Here is a 19,515-nt window from a genome sequence, read left to right on the forward strand (position 1 = left end):
TTTCCAGCCCTGCTGTAGCGATCCATTTACATTTACATTGACTTCGGGACTAGAAGAACCCAGCAGTGGGAGGGGCCAGAAAACTGCTGTCTTACTGTTCCAAAGTGATATCCATAACTCTGCAATACATTGCTATAGCTTCTCTTATAGGAACAGCCCCTTTACAAAGGGAACACTTCCTAGATCACATAGTTTGCTCACAATACTACTTGGCCTCTTTTGATGAGCAAAGGCTGCCGACAGCACGACAGAGAGCAATATAGGGGCACTCAGAGCCATGCTACAACCATGGAATTGTGATGGGCATACCAGTTTGACATGCTTCTTGCCTTGTTCAGAAGCGACATGGTCAGGTCACAAATGATGATCCCACTGTTCATAAAGTGGACACACAATTGTACCCCTTTAATTTTGATCTGGACCTGTGAAGAGGTAGCCTTAATAGGATCTCTGATATAAATTAGCTGCTTTCTTTGTTAGAAGTCTCAGAACACCCGGTTAAAGTCCAACACGTTTATTTGGTAGCAAAAGCCACTAGCTTTCGGAGCGCTTGCTGCTCCTTCGTCAGGTGAGTGTACTGATGAAGGAGCAGCAAAGTGCTTCGAAAGCTAGTAGCTTTTGCTACCAAGTAAACCTGTTGGACTTTAACCGGGTGTTCTGGGACTTCTTACTGTAAATTAGCTGACCAGTCGCTCACTACGTGGTGAGAATGAGCTACATGTGTTAAAGTTAATTATGAAATATAGTTGACTGTAAATTTGCAAATCATACATTATATATGAAAAGTTACCATAATGTGTAATTACTGAATATATATAAATAGTCTATACACTTCTATTCAATTGCTCGTTCAGTGGTATACTAAGTCAATTGGCAGTTAAACCAAACAAAATTATTGTATTGATGTTGTGTCATTCTGATACATCTCAAAGATATAAAGAATTTTGTGTGAAAAGGAATGAGACAGAAACAGTAGCTAACACAAGTGAAGAAGGTATTTAGTTGAGTACATGTTTCCACCAGGCAGTATTAAGTCAATGTTATTTCATTTATGCAACTTTTCCTTGAGACTTCTCCCTGCCTGGTTGACTTTTATAACTACAAATCTGAAAAAATAAATCTTGTTAGTAAGAACTTCCATCTTACTGAGGAGGCTTCAGGCCACTCCCAAAAACCTGCTGTGAAAACTCTGCTCATATTTCGACAGCTGTGATAAATCTACTATAGCAGCTGAGATAATCCACAACATTCTAAATAAAACAACCCACAACGTTCTAAAGAAAAGGAAATTCCCCCGTCTCCCTGTGTTCATGGATCCATTAGAGGATGAGAAGGAGATGTAATAACTGGAAATGAGAAAATGGTTGAGGCATTGAACGGGTATTTTGTGTCTGTCTTCACAGTGGAAGACACAAATAACAGAATCATAGAAAATTACAGCACAAACAAGCCCTTCAGCCCACAAGTTGCACCGATCTTGTCTCTACCTACTAGGCTCACCTATAACCCTCAATCCTATTAAGTCCCATGTACTCATCCAGAAGTCTCTTAAAATACCTTAATGAATTTGCCTCCACCACCACTGACAGCAGCTGATTCCATTCACCCACCACCCTCTGAGTGAAAACTTTACCCCTGACATCTCCTCGGTGCCTACTCCCCAGCACCTTAAACCTGTGTCCTCTTGTGGCAGCCATTTCAGCCCTGGGGAAAAGCCTCTGAGAGTCCACCTGATCAATACCTCTCATCATCTTATACACCTCTATCAGGTCCCCTCTCATCCTTCGTCTCTTTAAGGAGAAAAGATCGAGCTCTCTCAACCTATCCTCATAAGGCATGCCACCCGATCCAGGTAACATCTTTGTAAATCTCCTCTGCACCCTTTCAATGGCTTCCACATCCTTCCTGGAATGAGGTGACCAGAACTGAGCACTGTTCCAAGTGGGGTCTGACCAGGGTGTTATACAACTACATTATCTCCCGACTCCTAAACTCAGTTCCTTGATTGATGAATGCTAGTATACCATACGCCTTCTTAACCGCATCCTCTAACTGCAAAGCTGATTTGAGAGTCCTATGAACCTGGACCCCAAGATCCTTCTGATCTTCCACACTGCTAAGAGTCTTACCCTTAATATTATATTCCTTCATCCCATTTGACCTGCCAAAATGTACCACTACACATTTATCCGGCCACTTCTCTGCTCAGTCTTGCATCCTATCTATGTCACACTGCAACTTCTGACATCCCTCCAAACTATCCACAACACCTCCAACCTTTGTGTCATTGGCAAACTTACCAACCCATCCCTCCACTTCCTCGTCCAGGTCATTTACAAAAATCACAAACAGCAAAGGTCCCAGAACAAATCCCTGGGGTACTCCACTGGTGACCGACCTCCATGCAGAAAAAGACCCACCTACAATCACTCTTTGCCTTCTGTGGGCAAGCCAGTTCTGGATCCACAAAGCAATGTCCCCTTGGGCCCCATGCCCCCTCACTTTCCCAATAAGTCTTGCATGGGGGACCTTATTGAATGCCTTGCTGAAGTCCACATAAACCACATCCATCGCTCTTTCTTCATCAGTGAATTTAGTCACATTTTCAAAAAACTCAACCAGGCTCGTAAGACATGATCTGTCTTTGACAAAGCCGTGCTGACTACTTTTGATCATACTATACTACTCGAAATGTTCATAAATCCTGTCTCTCAGGATTTTTCCATCAACTTACCAACCACTGAGGTTAAACTCACCAGTTGATAATTTCCTGGGCTATCTCTATTCCCTTTCTTGAATTTAGGCACCACATCCGCAATCCTCCAGTCCTCCGGAACCTCTCCCATCTCCATCGATGGTGCAAAGATCATCACCAGAGGCTCTGCAATCTCTTCCCTCGCCTCCCATAGTAACCTGGGGTACATCCCATCCGGTCCCGGCGACTTATCTGTCTTGATGCTGTTCAAAAGCTCCAACACATCCTCTTTCTTAATGTCCACACACTCAAGCTTTTCAGCCCGCTGCAAGCCTGCACTACAACCATCAAGCTCTTTTTCCGCCATGAATACCGAAGTAAAGTATTCATTGAGCACCTCTGCTATAACATGCCAAAAATTGATGACAGGAAGGCTATGGCAGGTGAGAACCAAGAAACTATCATTATCACGAAAGAGGTAGTGTTGGGCAAGTTAATGGGGCTAAAGGTAGACAAGTCTCCTGGTCCTGATGGAATGCATCCCAGGGTACTAAAAGAGATGACGAGACAAATAGCAAATGCACTAGTGGCAATTTACCAAAATTTGCTGGACTCTGGGGTGGTTCCTGCAGATTGGAAAACAGCAGATGTGATGCCACTGTTTAAAAAAGGAGGTAGACAAAGGCAGGTAACTATAGGCCAGTTAGCTTAACTTCTGTAGTAGGGAAAATGCTTGAATCTATCATCAAGGAAGAAATAGCGAGACGTTTGGATAGAAATTGTCCAATTGGTAAGACGCAACATGGGTTCATGAAGGGCAGGTCATGTTTGACTAATTTGGTGGAATTCTTTGAGAACGTTACACGTGCAGTGAACAATGGGGAACTTGTGGATGTGGCGTATCTGGATTTCCAGAAGGCATTTGACAAGGTGCCACACCAAAGACTGCTACATCAGGTAAAGGTGCACAGTGTTACATGTAATGTATTAACATGGATAGAGGATTGGTTAACTAACAGAAGGCAAAGAGTGGGGGTAAGTGGGTGCTTTTCTGGTTGGCGATCAGTGACTAGTGATTTGGAGTTGGGGATCAAGTATTCGCAGATGACTCTAAGAGGGTGGAAGAACAAAGTGTGCGGAGGATGCTGAAAGTCTGCAAAGGGATATGGATAATCTAAGTGAGTGGGCGAGGGCCTTGCAGATGGAGTACAATGTTGGTAAATGTGAGGTCATCCATTTTATTAGGAATAACAGCAAAATGGACTATTATTTAAATGATAAAGAATTGCAGCATGCTGCTGTGCAGAGGGACCTGGATGTTGTTGTGCAGGAATCTCAAGGAATTGGTTTGCAGGTGCAGCAAGTAATTAAGAAGGCAAATGAAATTTTGTCCTTCATTGCTAAAGGGATGGAGTTTAAAAACAGTGAGATTATGTTGCAGCTGTATAAGGTGCTGTCAGGCCACACCTGTGTACAGTTTTGGTCTCCTTACTTGAGAAAGGATATACTGGCACTGGAAGGGGTGCAGAGGAGATTCACTAGGTTGATTCCGGAGTTGAGAGGGTTGGCTTATGAAGAGAGACTGAGTAGACTGGGTCTATACTCATTGGAACTCAGAGAATGAGCGGAGATTTTATAAAAATATACAAGATTGTGACGGGAATAGATAAGATGGAAGCAGGGAAGTTGTTTCCACTGGTGGGTGAAATAGAACCAGGGGGCATAGCCTCAATATAAGGGGAAGCAGATTTAGGACTGAGTTGAGGAGGAACTTCTTCACATAAAGGATTGTGAATCTGTGGAATTCCCTCCTCAGTGAAGCAATTGAGGCTATCTCACTGAATGTTTTTAAGGCAAAGATAAATTTTTGAACAGTAAAGGAATTAAGGGTTATGGTGAGCGAGCAGGTAGTGGAGCTGAGTCCACAAAAAGATCAGTCATGATCTTATTGAATGGCGGAGCAGGTTCGAGGGGCCAGATGGCCTACACCTGCTCCTAGTTCTTATGTTTTTATTTTAACAAAAACCAAGATCCAGGTCTGGATCCACATTTTTATCTAAAAGTAATCAGTTCTTCCTTAGACCATTTCCTATCCATGAATCACATTTTATATTGTTTACAGACAAACAAGGCATGAAGACATTATCTTTGCCTCCCCCCCCCCACCCCCTTCAGAGGCATAGTTAGTAAATCTGAACAAGTTTACCTGCACAATATCAATGTATCTAGGCATCAGAGCAAATTGGAACAATTTGCAAGAGTAGGCTGAGACAAACACTAAGAATATATCTTGGATGAAAAGGATAGGAAAGCTTAAAAAACAGGAAGGCCAGTGTAATTGACAGGCATACTTTGCTTGTGCATTCCTGGAAAGAAAGTGTTGCTGTTATTTTGCCTGACTTGATATGGTTTTGTTACATTTTTAACAACAATGAGATGATGTGTATGGGATCTTAAAATTGAATGACCTAGCCAATCATTCTGCTGGCTCAGGCAGTTTTTTTTAGTGACCTGTCCAACTCTGTTCCAAGTAGGATATTCTACTCATCTAACTTGTATAACTTTAAGCAATTTGAAAACTTAATTAGTGAGTATCACAACTCTCTACCCTCCTGCAGAACGCATAGATATTATTAACCAACATGTTTCACTCTTTTCCCAATTAGTTCTCCTGAATGAAAGAAATGAGAGAAGATCTAATTAAGATGCTAAAGAGGATTGATAGGGTCGATATGGAGTGAATGGTTCCACTTGTTGAACACTGTCTAGAATGAGCGGGCCATAGCTTTAGGCTAATGGATGGCAGATTTAAAACAGAAATGAGCAGGAATTACATTATTCAAAGGGTTGTGAATCTGTGGAATTCTCTACCCCTGAGTGCAGTGGATGCTGGAACACGAAACCAGTTTAAGGAGGAAATAGATAGTTTTTTAAATAAATAATGAGATGAAGGTTTATAGGAGTGAGCAGGAAGGTAGAGATGAGATTGAGGTGAGATCTGACACTATTGTGTTGAATGGCAGAGCAGGCTCAAGGGGCTACTCCTGCTCTTAGTTCTTATGCTCTTGTATGTCTCTCTGAGCTGCTGGAGGTCATTAATTCCTGGAGTAAAATACGAGTTTCTCTCCACTAATGGTAAAACCATTTGCCAGTAGTGTTGTTGAATGCCTGAAGCTTGCTCCAAATATTTAAATTAGACTAACCTTAGAAATTCTGACAAGGAATGCTCACACTGGATTGGCTGGGCAAAATTAGATTCTGTTCATGCCTGTTTCCAGTTTCAGTACAGTAGAATTTCCCAGTTTTCATAGAATCATAGAATCCCTATTGTGTAGAAGGAGACCATTTGGCCCATCATGCCTGTACTGACTCTCCGATAGAACATCTTACCCAGACCCAATCCCCTGTAACTCCACTAATCCCCCTAACCTACACATCGTGGGACACCAAGGGGCAATGCAGCATAGCCAATCTTTGGACTGTGGAAGGAAACTGGAGCATCTGGAGGAAACCCATGCAAACACGGGAGAATATGCAAACTCCACACAGACAATGACCCAAGGCCATAACTGAATCCATGTCTCTGGTGCTGTGAGGCAGCAGTGCCAACCACTGTGCCACTGTGCTGCCCTTTTCATTGGGTTTCTTACTTAACATTTATACAGTCAGAAATAGAAATCATCAGGGGCTTGCACTGCATTTGCAGGTTTCATCTCTTTAACTACACTAAGAATGGGGAAAAATTTAATCCTCATTTACACTTTTAGTAATTTTTCCAATTCAATTTAGAAAAGGAATTTTGCATCAACTTAATCTACACAAACCAAGTGATAGGGATAAACATTTTCTGACAGCATTGATGTTTAATTTTCAAATGAACTAATACTTTTACCTGTTTGGATCCTAGAATCTGAGTGTCAGAGAACCAGTTACATGGGATGAACTGTCCAGTGAAGCAGACGAACTTATTAGTTATCCACTGAGTTCCACTGTGTGTGATAATCCAAGTGATCCCTGCTCAACTTCTGTTTGTTCAAGGAAAAAATCATCATGTCAGCCCAACAGGTAATGAAAGCACTAATAACTGCATTGTTCTTTTTGCAGATAAAAGACCAGCTTTTTGGGTAAAAATTATAAAGCATAATATCCTTGTACAGATTGTTTCATGCACAACATCAATCTGCATCTATAGATGCCTCTAACATCTAAAACATTATAGTTTTACAATAGGGGAGAAATGATATAAAATGGACCCTAAGAATAAAGAAATGGGCAATGGGTATTAATAGAGGAAGAGAAGTATTGAGGGAAAGATGTTTTAGGGAGGGATTTTCCATTGAGCTGAGCTGAGGGAAGCAGAGTTTGTGCCCTAAATGCTGGGGCAAAGGAAATGCACAACAAGTTAGGTTTAGGGACTATAAAGAGTGTAAACATCTGGATGAGTCTGTAGACATAGGGTGAGGTGAGAACGTGAATGGATTTAAAATGAGGGCGACATTTTTAAATTCATCAGGAATAATTGTAGGTTAGAACAGGAATCTTATGCGGACAATGAGAATAATAATAGTGCTGGGGAATCAGATTTTAATTGTTTATATTTATGACTTAGCTGGAGAGACTGAGAGGCGTGTATTGAATGCTGACTATACAAACCTAGGTGGGAATGTAAGTTGTGAAGAGGACACAAAGAGGCTGGAAAGAGAGCCAAACAAGTTAAATGAATGAACATACAGGTGGCTAAAGGGAGATAATGGGGAGAAGTGTGAGGTAGTAAGAATAGAGATGCAGAATATTTTTAAAAGGCGTGAAGCTTTTAGTTTGTTCAGAGGGACTTATACAAGGGCACAGGGGACTGAATTATATATAGAAGTTTGGAAAAGATTCAAAGGCAGATGGGGGAGTAAAATCCAAACAGACGACATCAAATGTTTTCACATTGGTTATACATTTACCAATGGCAGTCAACATGGAGGATGGAGATGCCCCCTGTAAAATGGGTAATCAGGGGCGGGCAGGAACGTAGCGGGCAAGTCACTCTGGATTTTGAGGGCTCCCGACTTCAAACATGGCAACTGGGAAGCTGATGGTCTGTCTGAGCATAGCTCTGCATTGGGAGCACGGGAGGAGGAAATGACCCTACAATTAAATTCTGAAGTAACTTAAGTAAATCTTGCAAGGACAAACCTAAGAAAGATTTTTCAAGATATCTCCACTCATTTAATGATCATGAAGTAGACAAATCATGATGAGGCTTGCAAATGTGTCTCTGTATTAAAAGTATTTTGTTTGTTAAATAGGTATTATTTTGATCCAGTGAGCCACCCTGCTTGGGATAGAATACATGAGAGAGTCCAAAAGCTACTGGCAAGTATTGATGCACAGGAAAAGGCTTCAGCGGTAAATATCTGTAGTTGGCTATGAATGTCAATAAACGAAATATAACTGTATTTTAAAACATCCTACAACAGAGAACAAAGAAAAGTACAGCACAGGAACAGGCCCTTTGGCCCTCCAAGCCTATGCTGTACTTTAAATAAAAACACAAGGTGCTGGAAAAACTCAGTAGGTCTGGGAGCATCTGTGGGGAGTGATTCAGAATTAACATTTCAGTTGAATGATTCCTCCTTGGAACATAGTCTTAATCCTAAAGCAACATTTATATCAAAGAATGCAGAAATAGATATGTGATGAATAAGCATTACAGTAAATGGATTTAAGGTGGACAATTTCAGTTAATTTCTTGAAAGCATTAGATCAGTGCACAATATTTTCTTTTGATTTAACCATCAAACTCTTCGGGCAGCATTCTCCTAAGCCCCTGTCAGCACTTCAGTGATGGCTGGGAGGGTGGGGAATGGCTGAAGGTTTGGTGGGAGGAGTTGGGGGGAGCTGGTGGCAAAATTCGGTAGGAGGTCCAAAAATCAGCATGAATTTACAATAGGAACTTCTGCCTGTGCCTGCCATGATGCATCAGGAAAGCCACTGAAGACCGGTGTGAAACTCATTTGCATCTAGCTAATATGATGCAGACAATGGTCCAACACATGCCCGATTCTCTGCATTGCCAGCCGCTGTGAAACATGTTGAAACAATGGAGCATGCAGATGTCGCGACTCACCTGAACAATGCCTAGGGCTACCTTCAGAGTCCAGGAAGGGGGCTGCCTGCAACTCTGGAACACCACAGCAGTGGGTTGGGGGAAGCATCATCAGTTGGATCTTCCAGATTCAATATCCTGGAGGGGATCTATCTTCCAGCCTGAGAATGTTTCTGGAGATCCATCTTCTTTCTCAGAGATGCACATTCTAGCCTCAGTGTCCCCAAAGAGCCAGTTTCATTTTCAGGAGGTCCACTTTCTATCTCCAATAGTGGGTCAGTGATGTTGGGTACCTTTTTGATATGGCTGCTAGATAGGACAGTGGACTATGCACCATCAGGCCTGACCCACTACCGAGTACAGCACAAAACAGCCAATTGCATAATTAATCAGGTCAGGTCCAGAAGATTTGACGTGTTTAGTCACCAGTGGTAGCTAAACTTTTTTTAGGCCTCTGTGGTGGGAAACATTCCACAATCCACATTAAACACACACACACCCCACTTGTGGGACTTAGTCCTAAGATGGGAGAATTCCACCAACAGGAATCAGCATTTGGCAAATAGTCTGTAAAATGGAGTGATGCTGTAAGATATTTTGCTGTTCCACCCTGTTGTTCCTATCCTTGGAACATTTAATGCACTGAAGTGGACAATTATCTAGTTGCCTATTTTGCATCTTAATGAACACATGAACCCCAAGAAGGAAAACAAGGAGTTGCAATCAACAAGCGAAGGGCTTTCAGGATTCCTAATATGTTTACCTGAAGCCTCAAACGTACTATGTAAAGAAATATAGAATTCAGGGTTACCATTCAGGAGTAGCTGCAGGGAGTAAACAATCCCTAATGTTACAGCATTGAGCTATTTCTAATTTATAATAACAAAATCATTTGTGTATGAGGAGTAAATGATTATGTAATATGAACCCTAGACTACAAAAAAGGTAGGAGGTCTTGTTGGGAATGGTGGATAATACCCCTGTTCTGAAATAGAAACCCTGGGTTCAATTCCCACACCAGGATTTGATGACCAAGAAAGGAACATTCATAAGTAAACCAAGACCTAAATCGAACCCAGGGTTCCCTGGTGCTGTGAAGCCCCATTGCTAACCATTGTGTCACTGTGTCAATGAGAATCAACCTTTAAATCTTCCAACAGATGCCAATGGCAGGACATAAAAGAAGGAGATATTTCTTGTCAGCCATGTTAGAGCCTCTATCATCTCTATCCATGGCTCCAAAATACATGTAAAAATGCAAATCAGGCTTCCTGAATGAACTGTAACACCCCATCACCACTACAAAAAAAAGCACAGGAATAATGGAAAAGACGAGTGGATCAGAATGGATGAAATAGTCAAATTAGGTATAGAATTAAGTATAGAAAGAACAGTAAAGAGAAATGACATTTTTAAAATTTCGAACAACAATATAAAACACAGAATTGAGATTGTGTTCAGTTTGTTACTTTTCTGTAAAAGAGAGTTGATTGGCATTGCATTAAGAATAATTCCATTGTTAAAAATGTATTTTACCCTCTTAAGTTGCAACTGTAACTTCTGATAGCAAGTTAAATGGTCAATTAATATAGAGATACAGCAAATTCTTAAAATTAGAGGGGAGGCAAATAGTGATTAAAATTAGAGATGCTCAGGAGGCCAGAAATAGATGAGTACAACTATCTTGGAGGATTAGAGGGTTGGAAGAGATTATGGAAATTTGGAGGGCTTAAACCATGGAATGATTGGAAAACACACATGAAAATTTTAAGACCATTCCATCTATTAGTTGATTAATTCTCAGCGAGCTTCACTTTCGTGAGTTAAGGTACATAAAATTTTCTCATCAAATTCATGTTGATTCTTGCCTCTGAAAAATAAAAATGCTCCTACATATGAGCGTTGATAATGCAATAATAAAACCTGTAATAATGGGAAGTAATGTTTTGACTGTTGCATAGTAATTGTAAGGAATCAAGGAAAGAAAATTTTTAACACTGCTAATGATTGTGAAATTTATCTATCCCTTAGAGGAATTGTAGTTTCAACTGTTCGCCATGCTTATAAGACTCAATGAGAGAAAATGCAACATTTTCTAATCAGGACAGGTATGTTTATTACAATATTTATAATCTAATGTGTCATATTTATGGAATCAGAAGTAAATAAATTGATTGAAATTGCCTTGCACAATATCCCAGCTCATGGTATTAAGGCATTAACTGCCTTCACATATTGCCCAAACTACAAATTTCAAATTATGGCATCTTAATTAAAACAATAAACCAAGCTGCTGGATCGCACAGCTAAAATATTTACAGCTTAGTATCTTAGCAAGAAAATAACATTATAAAGTAGTGCACTGACTATGCACTGACTAAGAACTTCACAGCTGATTAGGAAAATGCAGATAAATGCTACAGAAAAATCTGAAGTCCTGCTTTAGGGAGCAGTTGAGAGGAGACCATTGTCCAGAAGGTGGCAACATTTGGCACAAAAGAAAAAATAGGAAACTCAAAAAGTGATTCTGCGAAATGAAAAGACCAACATGAATCTTTTTGTGTTCGATTGCAAGGTCAGAAAGTCTTACAGTGGAAAATTTAATGAAACGCATGGTTTCAAAATTGAAGAGGTAGGTGATCTACTCAGCCAGATATTCAAGATGAACACTTACCCTAATACTTCATAACTATTCACTCACAAATATATGGCAGAGTTGATAGTTGCTGCAGTTGGGTTCTCTGTCTCATTGTAAGGATCTTATACCATTACTGATTCAGACTATTTAGTGTCTGTTTATTAGTGCAGGATAATAACATCAGTGTTGATGCACATCTTTGTCATGTCCCAGTGATTATTCCTGGCCAGTTTCCTAACCTTCACTTACATTAATATTGGCTCATCCAAAACACTGAAGTTCATATTTGATCCTACACCAAACCCTGCTTGCTCATCATTTCTGTGCTCATTGACCTGCTTTGGTTCCAATCCCCCACATTTGATTCTCATCTTTGCATTTACTTCTCTCCATAACATTGTTTTCCATATCTCTCTAACTTCTTGCAGTCATACAGTACTCTTTCCAAAATTTCACTTCTTCTGACGACAACCGTTAGGTATTCTGTATTCTGTTACCTCACTATTGGTGACTGTGTCTCCATCTGCTTTGCCCTTACTCTGAAATTCCCTCTTTACGCCCCTCCTCCTCCCTATCTCTTAAATTACTCCTTAAAGCCCGCCCTGTTGACTAAACGTTAGGTCATGCTTCTGAATACACTATCTCCTTTTCCTCGGTGTCCATCTCATTATGCCTCTGAAATACTTTGAGATATTTTTCTATGTTAACTCCATAAATACACTTTGTTGTTGATATTCTGAATTCAATCATGTGGTATCTGTCACAAACATAAAAACATGATAATTAACCCATTTATCACAAAACATTGTTAATAAGAAAAAAAAAGCTTGTATTTGTCTGGCAACTTCCAAAACTCCAGGACACTGCAAAGGGCTTTGCAGCTGATATATAACAGAAAGTGTTCTAGTGGAGGGAAACAACAAGGATTGACAAAGGGCAATGAGGTTAATGGCCAAATAATCAGTTGTAGTGACACTGGTTGATGGATAGCTATTGTCAACTATATCAGTCATTTTTTGCACTGCTTCAAATAGACACATAAACTTAATGTCCACCTGAAAGATTATCTTGGTTTAACATCTCATTCTGAAGATGATGGAAAGTTGGACATTCGATATCTTCCTACCCTCTCAGTCATAAATGATAAAGGATTAGACACCAGTCATCTACCCACCCTGTCAACTGCAGTTGCTGGAGGATGGAAGACATCTACCTGTCCTTCTGTCTGTGCCCAGTGGTGGTATAGCTCTTCATCCCTCTGACCAATGGGCTTACTCTACATCATGACTGTCATCAACCTACACCAATCAGCCAGTGCATATCTGATTTTTTTTAGATCTCTCTTAAAAAATGCAAACGGACACTGCTCCTCAATTTCTGAAGATTGTCTACATTGAACAAAAGCTTAGGAATCCATTTTGTGCACTTATTGGGGTGTGAAGCAAACAGAGGAAACAACCAAGCTGATGAACAGGAGGACCACACAATATTGGTCCTCTTGCATTATCAAAAAGGGACTTGCATGCTGTGAACAATAGGCATGCCTCAGAGATAGTTCCCATCACAGGGATATAAAATTGGCCAACTTGGGCATCAGCTGAAGTCACATAAATTTGAGTTCTGGGGAGCAGATGGTGAGAGTGCTGAGTGGAAGTACGTCACAGCGATGACAAGTTTAACATGGAACCATGGAGAGTCGTCCTGCTTCCCCTGGTTCCACATTCAGGAAGAATTTAATACTTTGCTAAGGCAAAGATACTATGTTTCTTCTATTGCCCACAGAAGACCCTTTGAGGACTTTTGTTTTAGGTGTCAACTTGCACAGAGTGCCCATTGAGTGACAGAATGTCCTGAAACTGTACCCATTCTTTGTTTATTAGATTTGGTTCATTTGACTTTCAAGCAATGACGCAGGGACTAAAAGCATGAGCTGCCATACAAAACCAGGAGCAGGACTTCATGCCAAGAAATTGGTATACAATGTACCATTTTTACTCATGAAAAGCATGTAAAATGCACATATCAATTTTTATAACAATGCCTATTGAGTACTTAATTGTTTTCCAGAATACAGTCAGCTCAAATCTCCAAATTACTTCTTTCTATAAACATTAACACCTTAACTAGGCATACTGCCAGGGCATTTTTCACTTGTTCATCTTCAACACCTCTCCTACAAAGCCTGAATCACCACCTCACACACAGTTCAGTTCTTCACTGCTGAACAGTTCCTACCTACAGTAAAGGGGCTGAATACTGACACGCAAGATAGATAAATCAGTATTCTCGATACTGGAGTCTCCTGATTTAACTCAAGTACAATGTGCCTGAGTCAAAATTTGCATAAATGTCTCAGGACAGATGATCACTCTTGACTTCAAGACTGATAGCCCTAAAATAACATAAGAACATAAGAACATAAGAAATAGGAGCAGGAGTAGGCCATCTAGCCCTTCGAGCCTGCCCCGCCATTCAATAAGATCATGGCTGATCTGTCGCTGCTCAGTTCCACTTTCCCGCTTTCTCCCCATAACCCTTAATCCCCTCTCTTATCAAAAACCCATCAACCCGCGTCTTAAAAATATTTAGCGAAGCAGCCTCCACCACTTCAACGGGCAGAGAATTCCAGAGATTCACCACCCTTTGAGTGAAGAAGTTCCTCCTCAACTCCGTTCTAAACCGCCCCCCTTTTATCTTGAGGCTGTGCCCCCTAGTCCTACTGACTTTTTTGAGCGGCAAGAGTCTCTCCACCTCTATCCTATCCATCCCATTCATCATCTTATACGTCTCAATGAGATCTCCCCTCATTCTTCTAAACTCTAACGAGTACAAGCCCAGTTTATTCAGCCTCTCCTCATAGCTCAACCCCCTCAACTCCGGTATCAGCCTAGTAAACCTCCTCTGCACTCCCTCCAAGGCCAAAATATCTTTGTGCAGGTGTGGCGCCCAAAACTGCACACAGTACTCCAGCTGCGGCCTCACCAATGCCCTATACAGCTGCAGCAAGACCTCCCTACTTTTATATTCAATACCCCTCGCTATGAAGGCCAGCATCCCATTCGCCTTCCTGACCACCTGCTGCACCTGCAAGCTGGGTTTTTGCGACTCATGCACAAGGACCCCGAGGTCTCTCTGCACCGTCGCCTGCTGCAGTTTTTCGCCCCGTAAGTAATAGTCCTTCCTACCATTCTTCCTACCAAAGTGGACCACCTCACACTTGCCAACATTAAATTCCATTTGCCATTTCCTGGCCCATTCGCCCAGCCTATCTAGATCCTTCTGCAGACTCTCCACACCCTCCGCACAATTTGCCATTCCCCCAATCTTGGTGTCATCAGCAAATTTCGACACCCTACACTCGGTTCCCTCCTCCAGATCATCTATATAAATGGTAAAAAGCTGAGGCCCCAGCACCGACCCCTGGGGCACTCCACTAGTCACCATCCGCCAATCCGAATAGCACCCGTTGATCCCCACTCTCTGCCTCCTATTTGACAACCAATCCTCTATCCACGCTAACACCCTACCCCCAACTCCATGTCCCTCGACCTTCTGCAATAACCTCTTGTGAGGTACTTTGTCAAATGCCTTCTGAAAATCTAGAAAGATCACATCCACCGGCTCTCCTCTGTCCACCGCCCTGGACACATCCTCATAGACCTCCAGTAAATTTGTCAGACACGACTTCCCTTTAATGAAACAGTGCTGCGTCTGCTCTATCAAGCAATTCCCTTCAAGATGCCTCGCAATTTCCTCCTTAATGACAGATTCTAACATTTTACCTACCACAGACGTTAAACTAACCGGCCTATAATTCCCCGCCTTTTGCCTGGCACCCTTCTTAAACAACGGCGTAACATTAGCCGTTTTCCAATCATCCGGCACTTCCCCGGAATCCAGCGACGTCTGGAAAATAACCACCAAGGCATCCACTATCACCTCCGCCATTTCTTTCAGAACCCTTGGATGCATTCCATCCGGTCCTGGGGACTTGTCCACAATCAGCCCCTCCAGTCTGTCGAGCACCGCCTCTCTAGTAACAGTAATGTCATTAAGACCCTCCAGTCCTACCACCTTTCCATCGCTAACACCCGGCAAATTATTCACGTCCTCCTCCGTGAAGACAGAAACAAAAAACAAAAACAAAAAACCTTGCCAACTGTGAGAAAACCCGTAGTGCTCCTCAAATTCTGAGGAAGTCTGACTCCTGTCTTTCTAGTGGTGGAGCACTGACCTCCCAGCTCATTCCTGAGTGTGCGTTGGGGGCACTTTGTTCTGTGCCACACTATAGGGGCGCAGGGAGAGGGAGTAAGATTCAGCCTCATAGAATGGTGATGCTACTGTTTGAGGATATATCAGACTGGTGCCCTTATGGCCTCCCACTCCTGAGTGAGTTTGCAGGGTCTGTGCAAAGATCAAAGTCAGGCATTCAGGCAGAAACACCCCTCCCCCAGCCCCACCCCCACCTCCCCACCACCCTGTCACAGCTGAGGGAAAGCAATGAGAATGAGAACCAAGTCGGTCTGGTTGTCAAAATTGCTCAATTATGATACTTTACATTTAATGGTCACTTCTCCTGAGCAAAGCTGTGTGATTGAACCTATGCCAACTCAGTTGTCCTGCATTTTCCTAACCCTCTGCGGCCTCCCATTCCTTCTCGGTGTTCTCCCAGATTGCTTGTGGCTTGTGATGACTTGACAAGCATCCTTTGGAGGACCTGGCTGACTTGCAGGTGTCACAGGTGATGCTATGCCACCCTGTTCTGGTGCTGCCTATGAGATGTGCTGGTGTCAGAAACACTGGAGACTGCCAGAGTCTCTCTGGTTGAAGACTCCAGGATGGGCTCCAGTGCCTTCTCCTCTCTCAAGGTGCATGGGGGCTCCCAGGTGACTGTATGGGACAGAAGAGCAACTGGAATGCTCTCCAAAAGCCTCAATGTCATCTGGTCCACCATTGTTTGAACCATGGTGCCAAAGCCCTCAGCCATTGTCCTCTGTGACTAAACCAAGCTTATCTTATAAATTGAGTTTGTATCTTTATGTGCCCTGTTTGTGAACACGGTTCCTGCTCACCTAATGAAGGAACAGCTCTGAAAACTTGTGGCTTTGCTCCAGATAAACCTGTTGGACTTTAACCTGGTATTGTGAGACTACTTACTGTGCTTACCCCAGTCCAACGCCAGCATCTCCACACTGAGGCAAACGAGGACATTGTGAGATAGTGGTCTAGCAAGTATGCAGATGATTAAAGCAGATGGCATATGTCGGCACTGCACTTAGCCTACCAGGGTTTGTGATGGGGATTGCTTGGGAAGGGAAGGTGGATTGTGAGGGAAATGCTGGTAGTGCTTGATGGTTGTAAGAGTTTAGGGTGAGATGCCAGAGGTTAGGGATGGGACCAATGTTGGGATAGGCATCCTTGCAGCTTGGGGGAGGTCACTCATCTTCTTCCAGCATTGAAGTCCGGTCCTCCTGGTGATGCTGCTGGAACTGACTACCTCTGCCACCGTATCTCAGGCTCCTGATACAACCCTTGGACAGAGGGTGACACTCCTCTCCTCCACAGCATCGAGTCTACATCTGCATCCAGGAGTCTTTGGGCAGCTCTTCTTGCAGTTCTGTTGCTGGCTGAAATGAGAACAGGTGCTGAAGGGAGTGCTTATATGCTGCTCTCGCTTGTAAAGGGATAATGGGTGATTCCCAGACTCCAGCTAATCAGGTACCAGTGACGTTGGAAGATCAGCTTGATTCTCACGAGGGAGAGCTGGCCCATTTATATTGGTTGTAGGGCCTGTTCAGCACTGCTAACACCAGCAGGAAACTCTGATTTTCCAGCTGGTGGCAACTCTTAGAACCAATTCGGGTAAATCGTGCCCTGTATGTCAAAGCTGCACATAGAAAACAGTAAGTAAATAATTCTACCCAAGAAAGAAACTCATTCTTATCGTACAAGATTAGCTACTTGTTGTGTCAGTTGTTTCTAGGATTATTATTTTAATCATGACCTTTTGTAGGATGCTCTTTGCTGCTTGGGTATTCTTCAGGTGGAGTTTGTATACATCTTCAACTGTAATGAGTTCCACCAAGTCAAATTTTACAGATAAGCAAACTGACTTCATAATGCAAGTGAAATAGTTATATGCATTTGTTTTTTTAAAATCTTGAGCATCATCATTTGATATTAAACTTAGTACTTAATCCTTTTAACAGCATGTTTTGGACAAACTACTAATGAGACCTTCCTGGATTCTACTGGTGCTACAAAACTTGGAAAATAAAGCAAGAATAAATGTCTCAACGATGTGTAATGTAATTCTCTTATCAGTTGTTATTTAACTTAATTATTCAGACATAGCTGGTGTTAATAACATAAAGACCATTGCAGTGCACTGGTGCACCATATTGTAGCTGACTGACTTGCTTTTTTATCAAATGAATTCTTAAATGGATTTTTGGTTTGCTGCAATTAATTACTTTTGATTAAAGCATAAACTGTATCAATGTGCAATTTCAGGAAGTACAATTTAATGGTGCGCCAACACAAGAAAATTATTTGTGTCCTCAAAAGCCCCAATTACTGATTAATGTCACTTGACAGAAGACGACAGAATAAAGCAGCAGTAGATTGTCAGCTCAGCACTGTTCAAGGGGCAACTCAATACAAAGTCCTTTCTAACTAAATGATTTGCTGACTTAATGTGCCAAGTTTAATGCATAGCTTTTCTTTTTCAGCAGTTCTCCTTAACACAAGGGCACACATTCCATGCTTACTTATGGTCTGTCAGAAAAGGAATGGTATGGGTAGCTCGTTTAATTCACATCAGTATCAATAGCTAAGAATATCTCTTCCCCTGTTCCTTAAGTAATTTACAGCATCTGCAGTTAGCTGAAAAGCTGACTATCCAATTTCTGTTATCTCAATTCTAGTTTTGCTATGAATATTGTACTACTAGGCAGAACTTTGAAATTACAAACAATAATATTTTAACTTCGTATTACTGCGTAGGTTAATTTAGTTAGGCTATAATGTTAAAGGATACCATCTCCCTCTCCATCCATTGAAGGAAAGTGACATTTTTAAGGGATCAAAAGGTTTTATTCTCCAAATATTTAATTTTATCATATACTGAAAATTAAATATTTTCTTGTGCACATTTGAAATAATACAAACAAAATTATAAGTCAAGTGCAATTACTAAAAACTATGTTCAGTATTGAGATTTTATTGCTGAAAATGTCAGAGCAGCTTATGGTGGGCTGCAGAAAAAAAGGTGATTCAGATGGATATTGAGAACCCTGAGCTAGCAATGTGCTACTGAGCTCCAATATTGATATATTGTTGCAAGTACTGACTCATCCCATTGTCGAGGACATTAGCCAGAGTGTGGCCATTCTTCTGCTGTGGTGATGAGTTCTTGTACACAAATTATGAGAAGAACTCTTAAAAGCCTCAGATATCATGCAAAACTAAATTTAAAAGAGCACCTAGCACCATAATGTTCTTAATTCATTCTATAGGCTGTCTTTGTTCTTGGTTTCTTTAACTTTATTGGAAATAAAAGCAAAAGAAGCCCCATGAGTGAAAGAGTTCATAAAATGAACAAATCTTAATGGTCTTTTTACTTCTTAATGTTTTTAGTGCAAAATCACAGTTGATTTTTGCCCCCAGGCAGGAAGATCAACAGGAAGGTCCTCCTGAAGTTAAAACTTGGAAAATAAAGTTTTAGCCAAATGGTTAGGAAGTTGAAATTGACAAGGTGTGACTGCATGGAGACAGTGGCTAGAGACGCAGGAAATTGCTTCCAGGTACAATGTCAGTGGATCATTAGGCTCGAGAAAGAAAATTCAATTGGGGCAGAGGAAAGATTTAAGATTGTCTTGTTGAACCAGCTCCTCCTGCCTCACATGATTTACATTGAGCTAGATTTGTCTGCGTCTCGATTGGGATCCCAGCATGTTGCTGTGCTCAGTCAGACCTCAGGTAAAAAGTAGCAGTCAGGCTGCAGTTGGTCAGACTAGAGTAGGAAGCAAGTGAGTAAATCCTCCACTCCATTTTAATTGTTCTCTGCCCTATTTTGTGCCAGGT

General features: G+C 41.6%; 1 protein-coding gene across 1 annotated transcript in view; it reads left to right on the plus strand.

Moving 5' to 3' along the window:
- Positions 1-18,445, plus strand: part of LOC145343426 (spermatogenesis-associated protein 6-like) — a 69,407-nt gene extending 50,962 nt beyond the window's left edge. Inside the window, exons 10-13 of the mRNA XM_080189654.1 lie at positions 6,603-6,760; positions 7,993-8,092; positions 10,824-10,900; positions 17,640-18,445. Of these exons, the coding sequence (XP_080045780.1) occupies positions 6,603-6,760; positions 7,993-8,092; positions 10,824-10,859 (294 nt within the window). The 3' untranslated portion in view covers positions 10,860-10,900; positions 17,640-18,445. The remainder of the gene's footprint in view (positions 1-6,602; positions 6,761-7,992; positions 8,093-10,823; positions 10,901-17,639) is intronic.
- The last annotated feature ends 1,070 nt before the right edge of the window (positions 18,446-19,515 follow it).

This window comes from Carcharhinus amblyrhynchos, chromosome 5 (genome assembly GCF_965287045.1).
Source record: "Carcharhinus amblyrhynchos chromosome 5, sCarAmb.v2.hapA, whole genome shotgun sequence".
Lineage (NCBI taxonomy): Eukaryota > Metazoa > Chordata > Chondrichthyes > Carcharhiniformes > Carcharhinidae > Carcharhinus > Carcharhinus amblyrhynchos.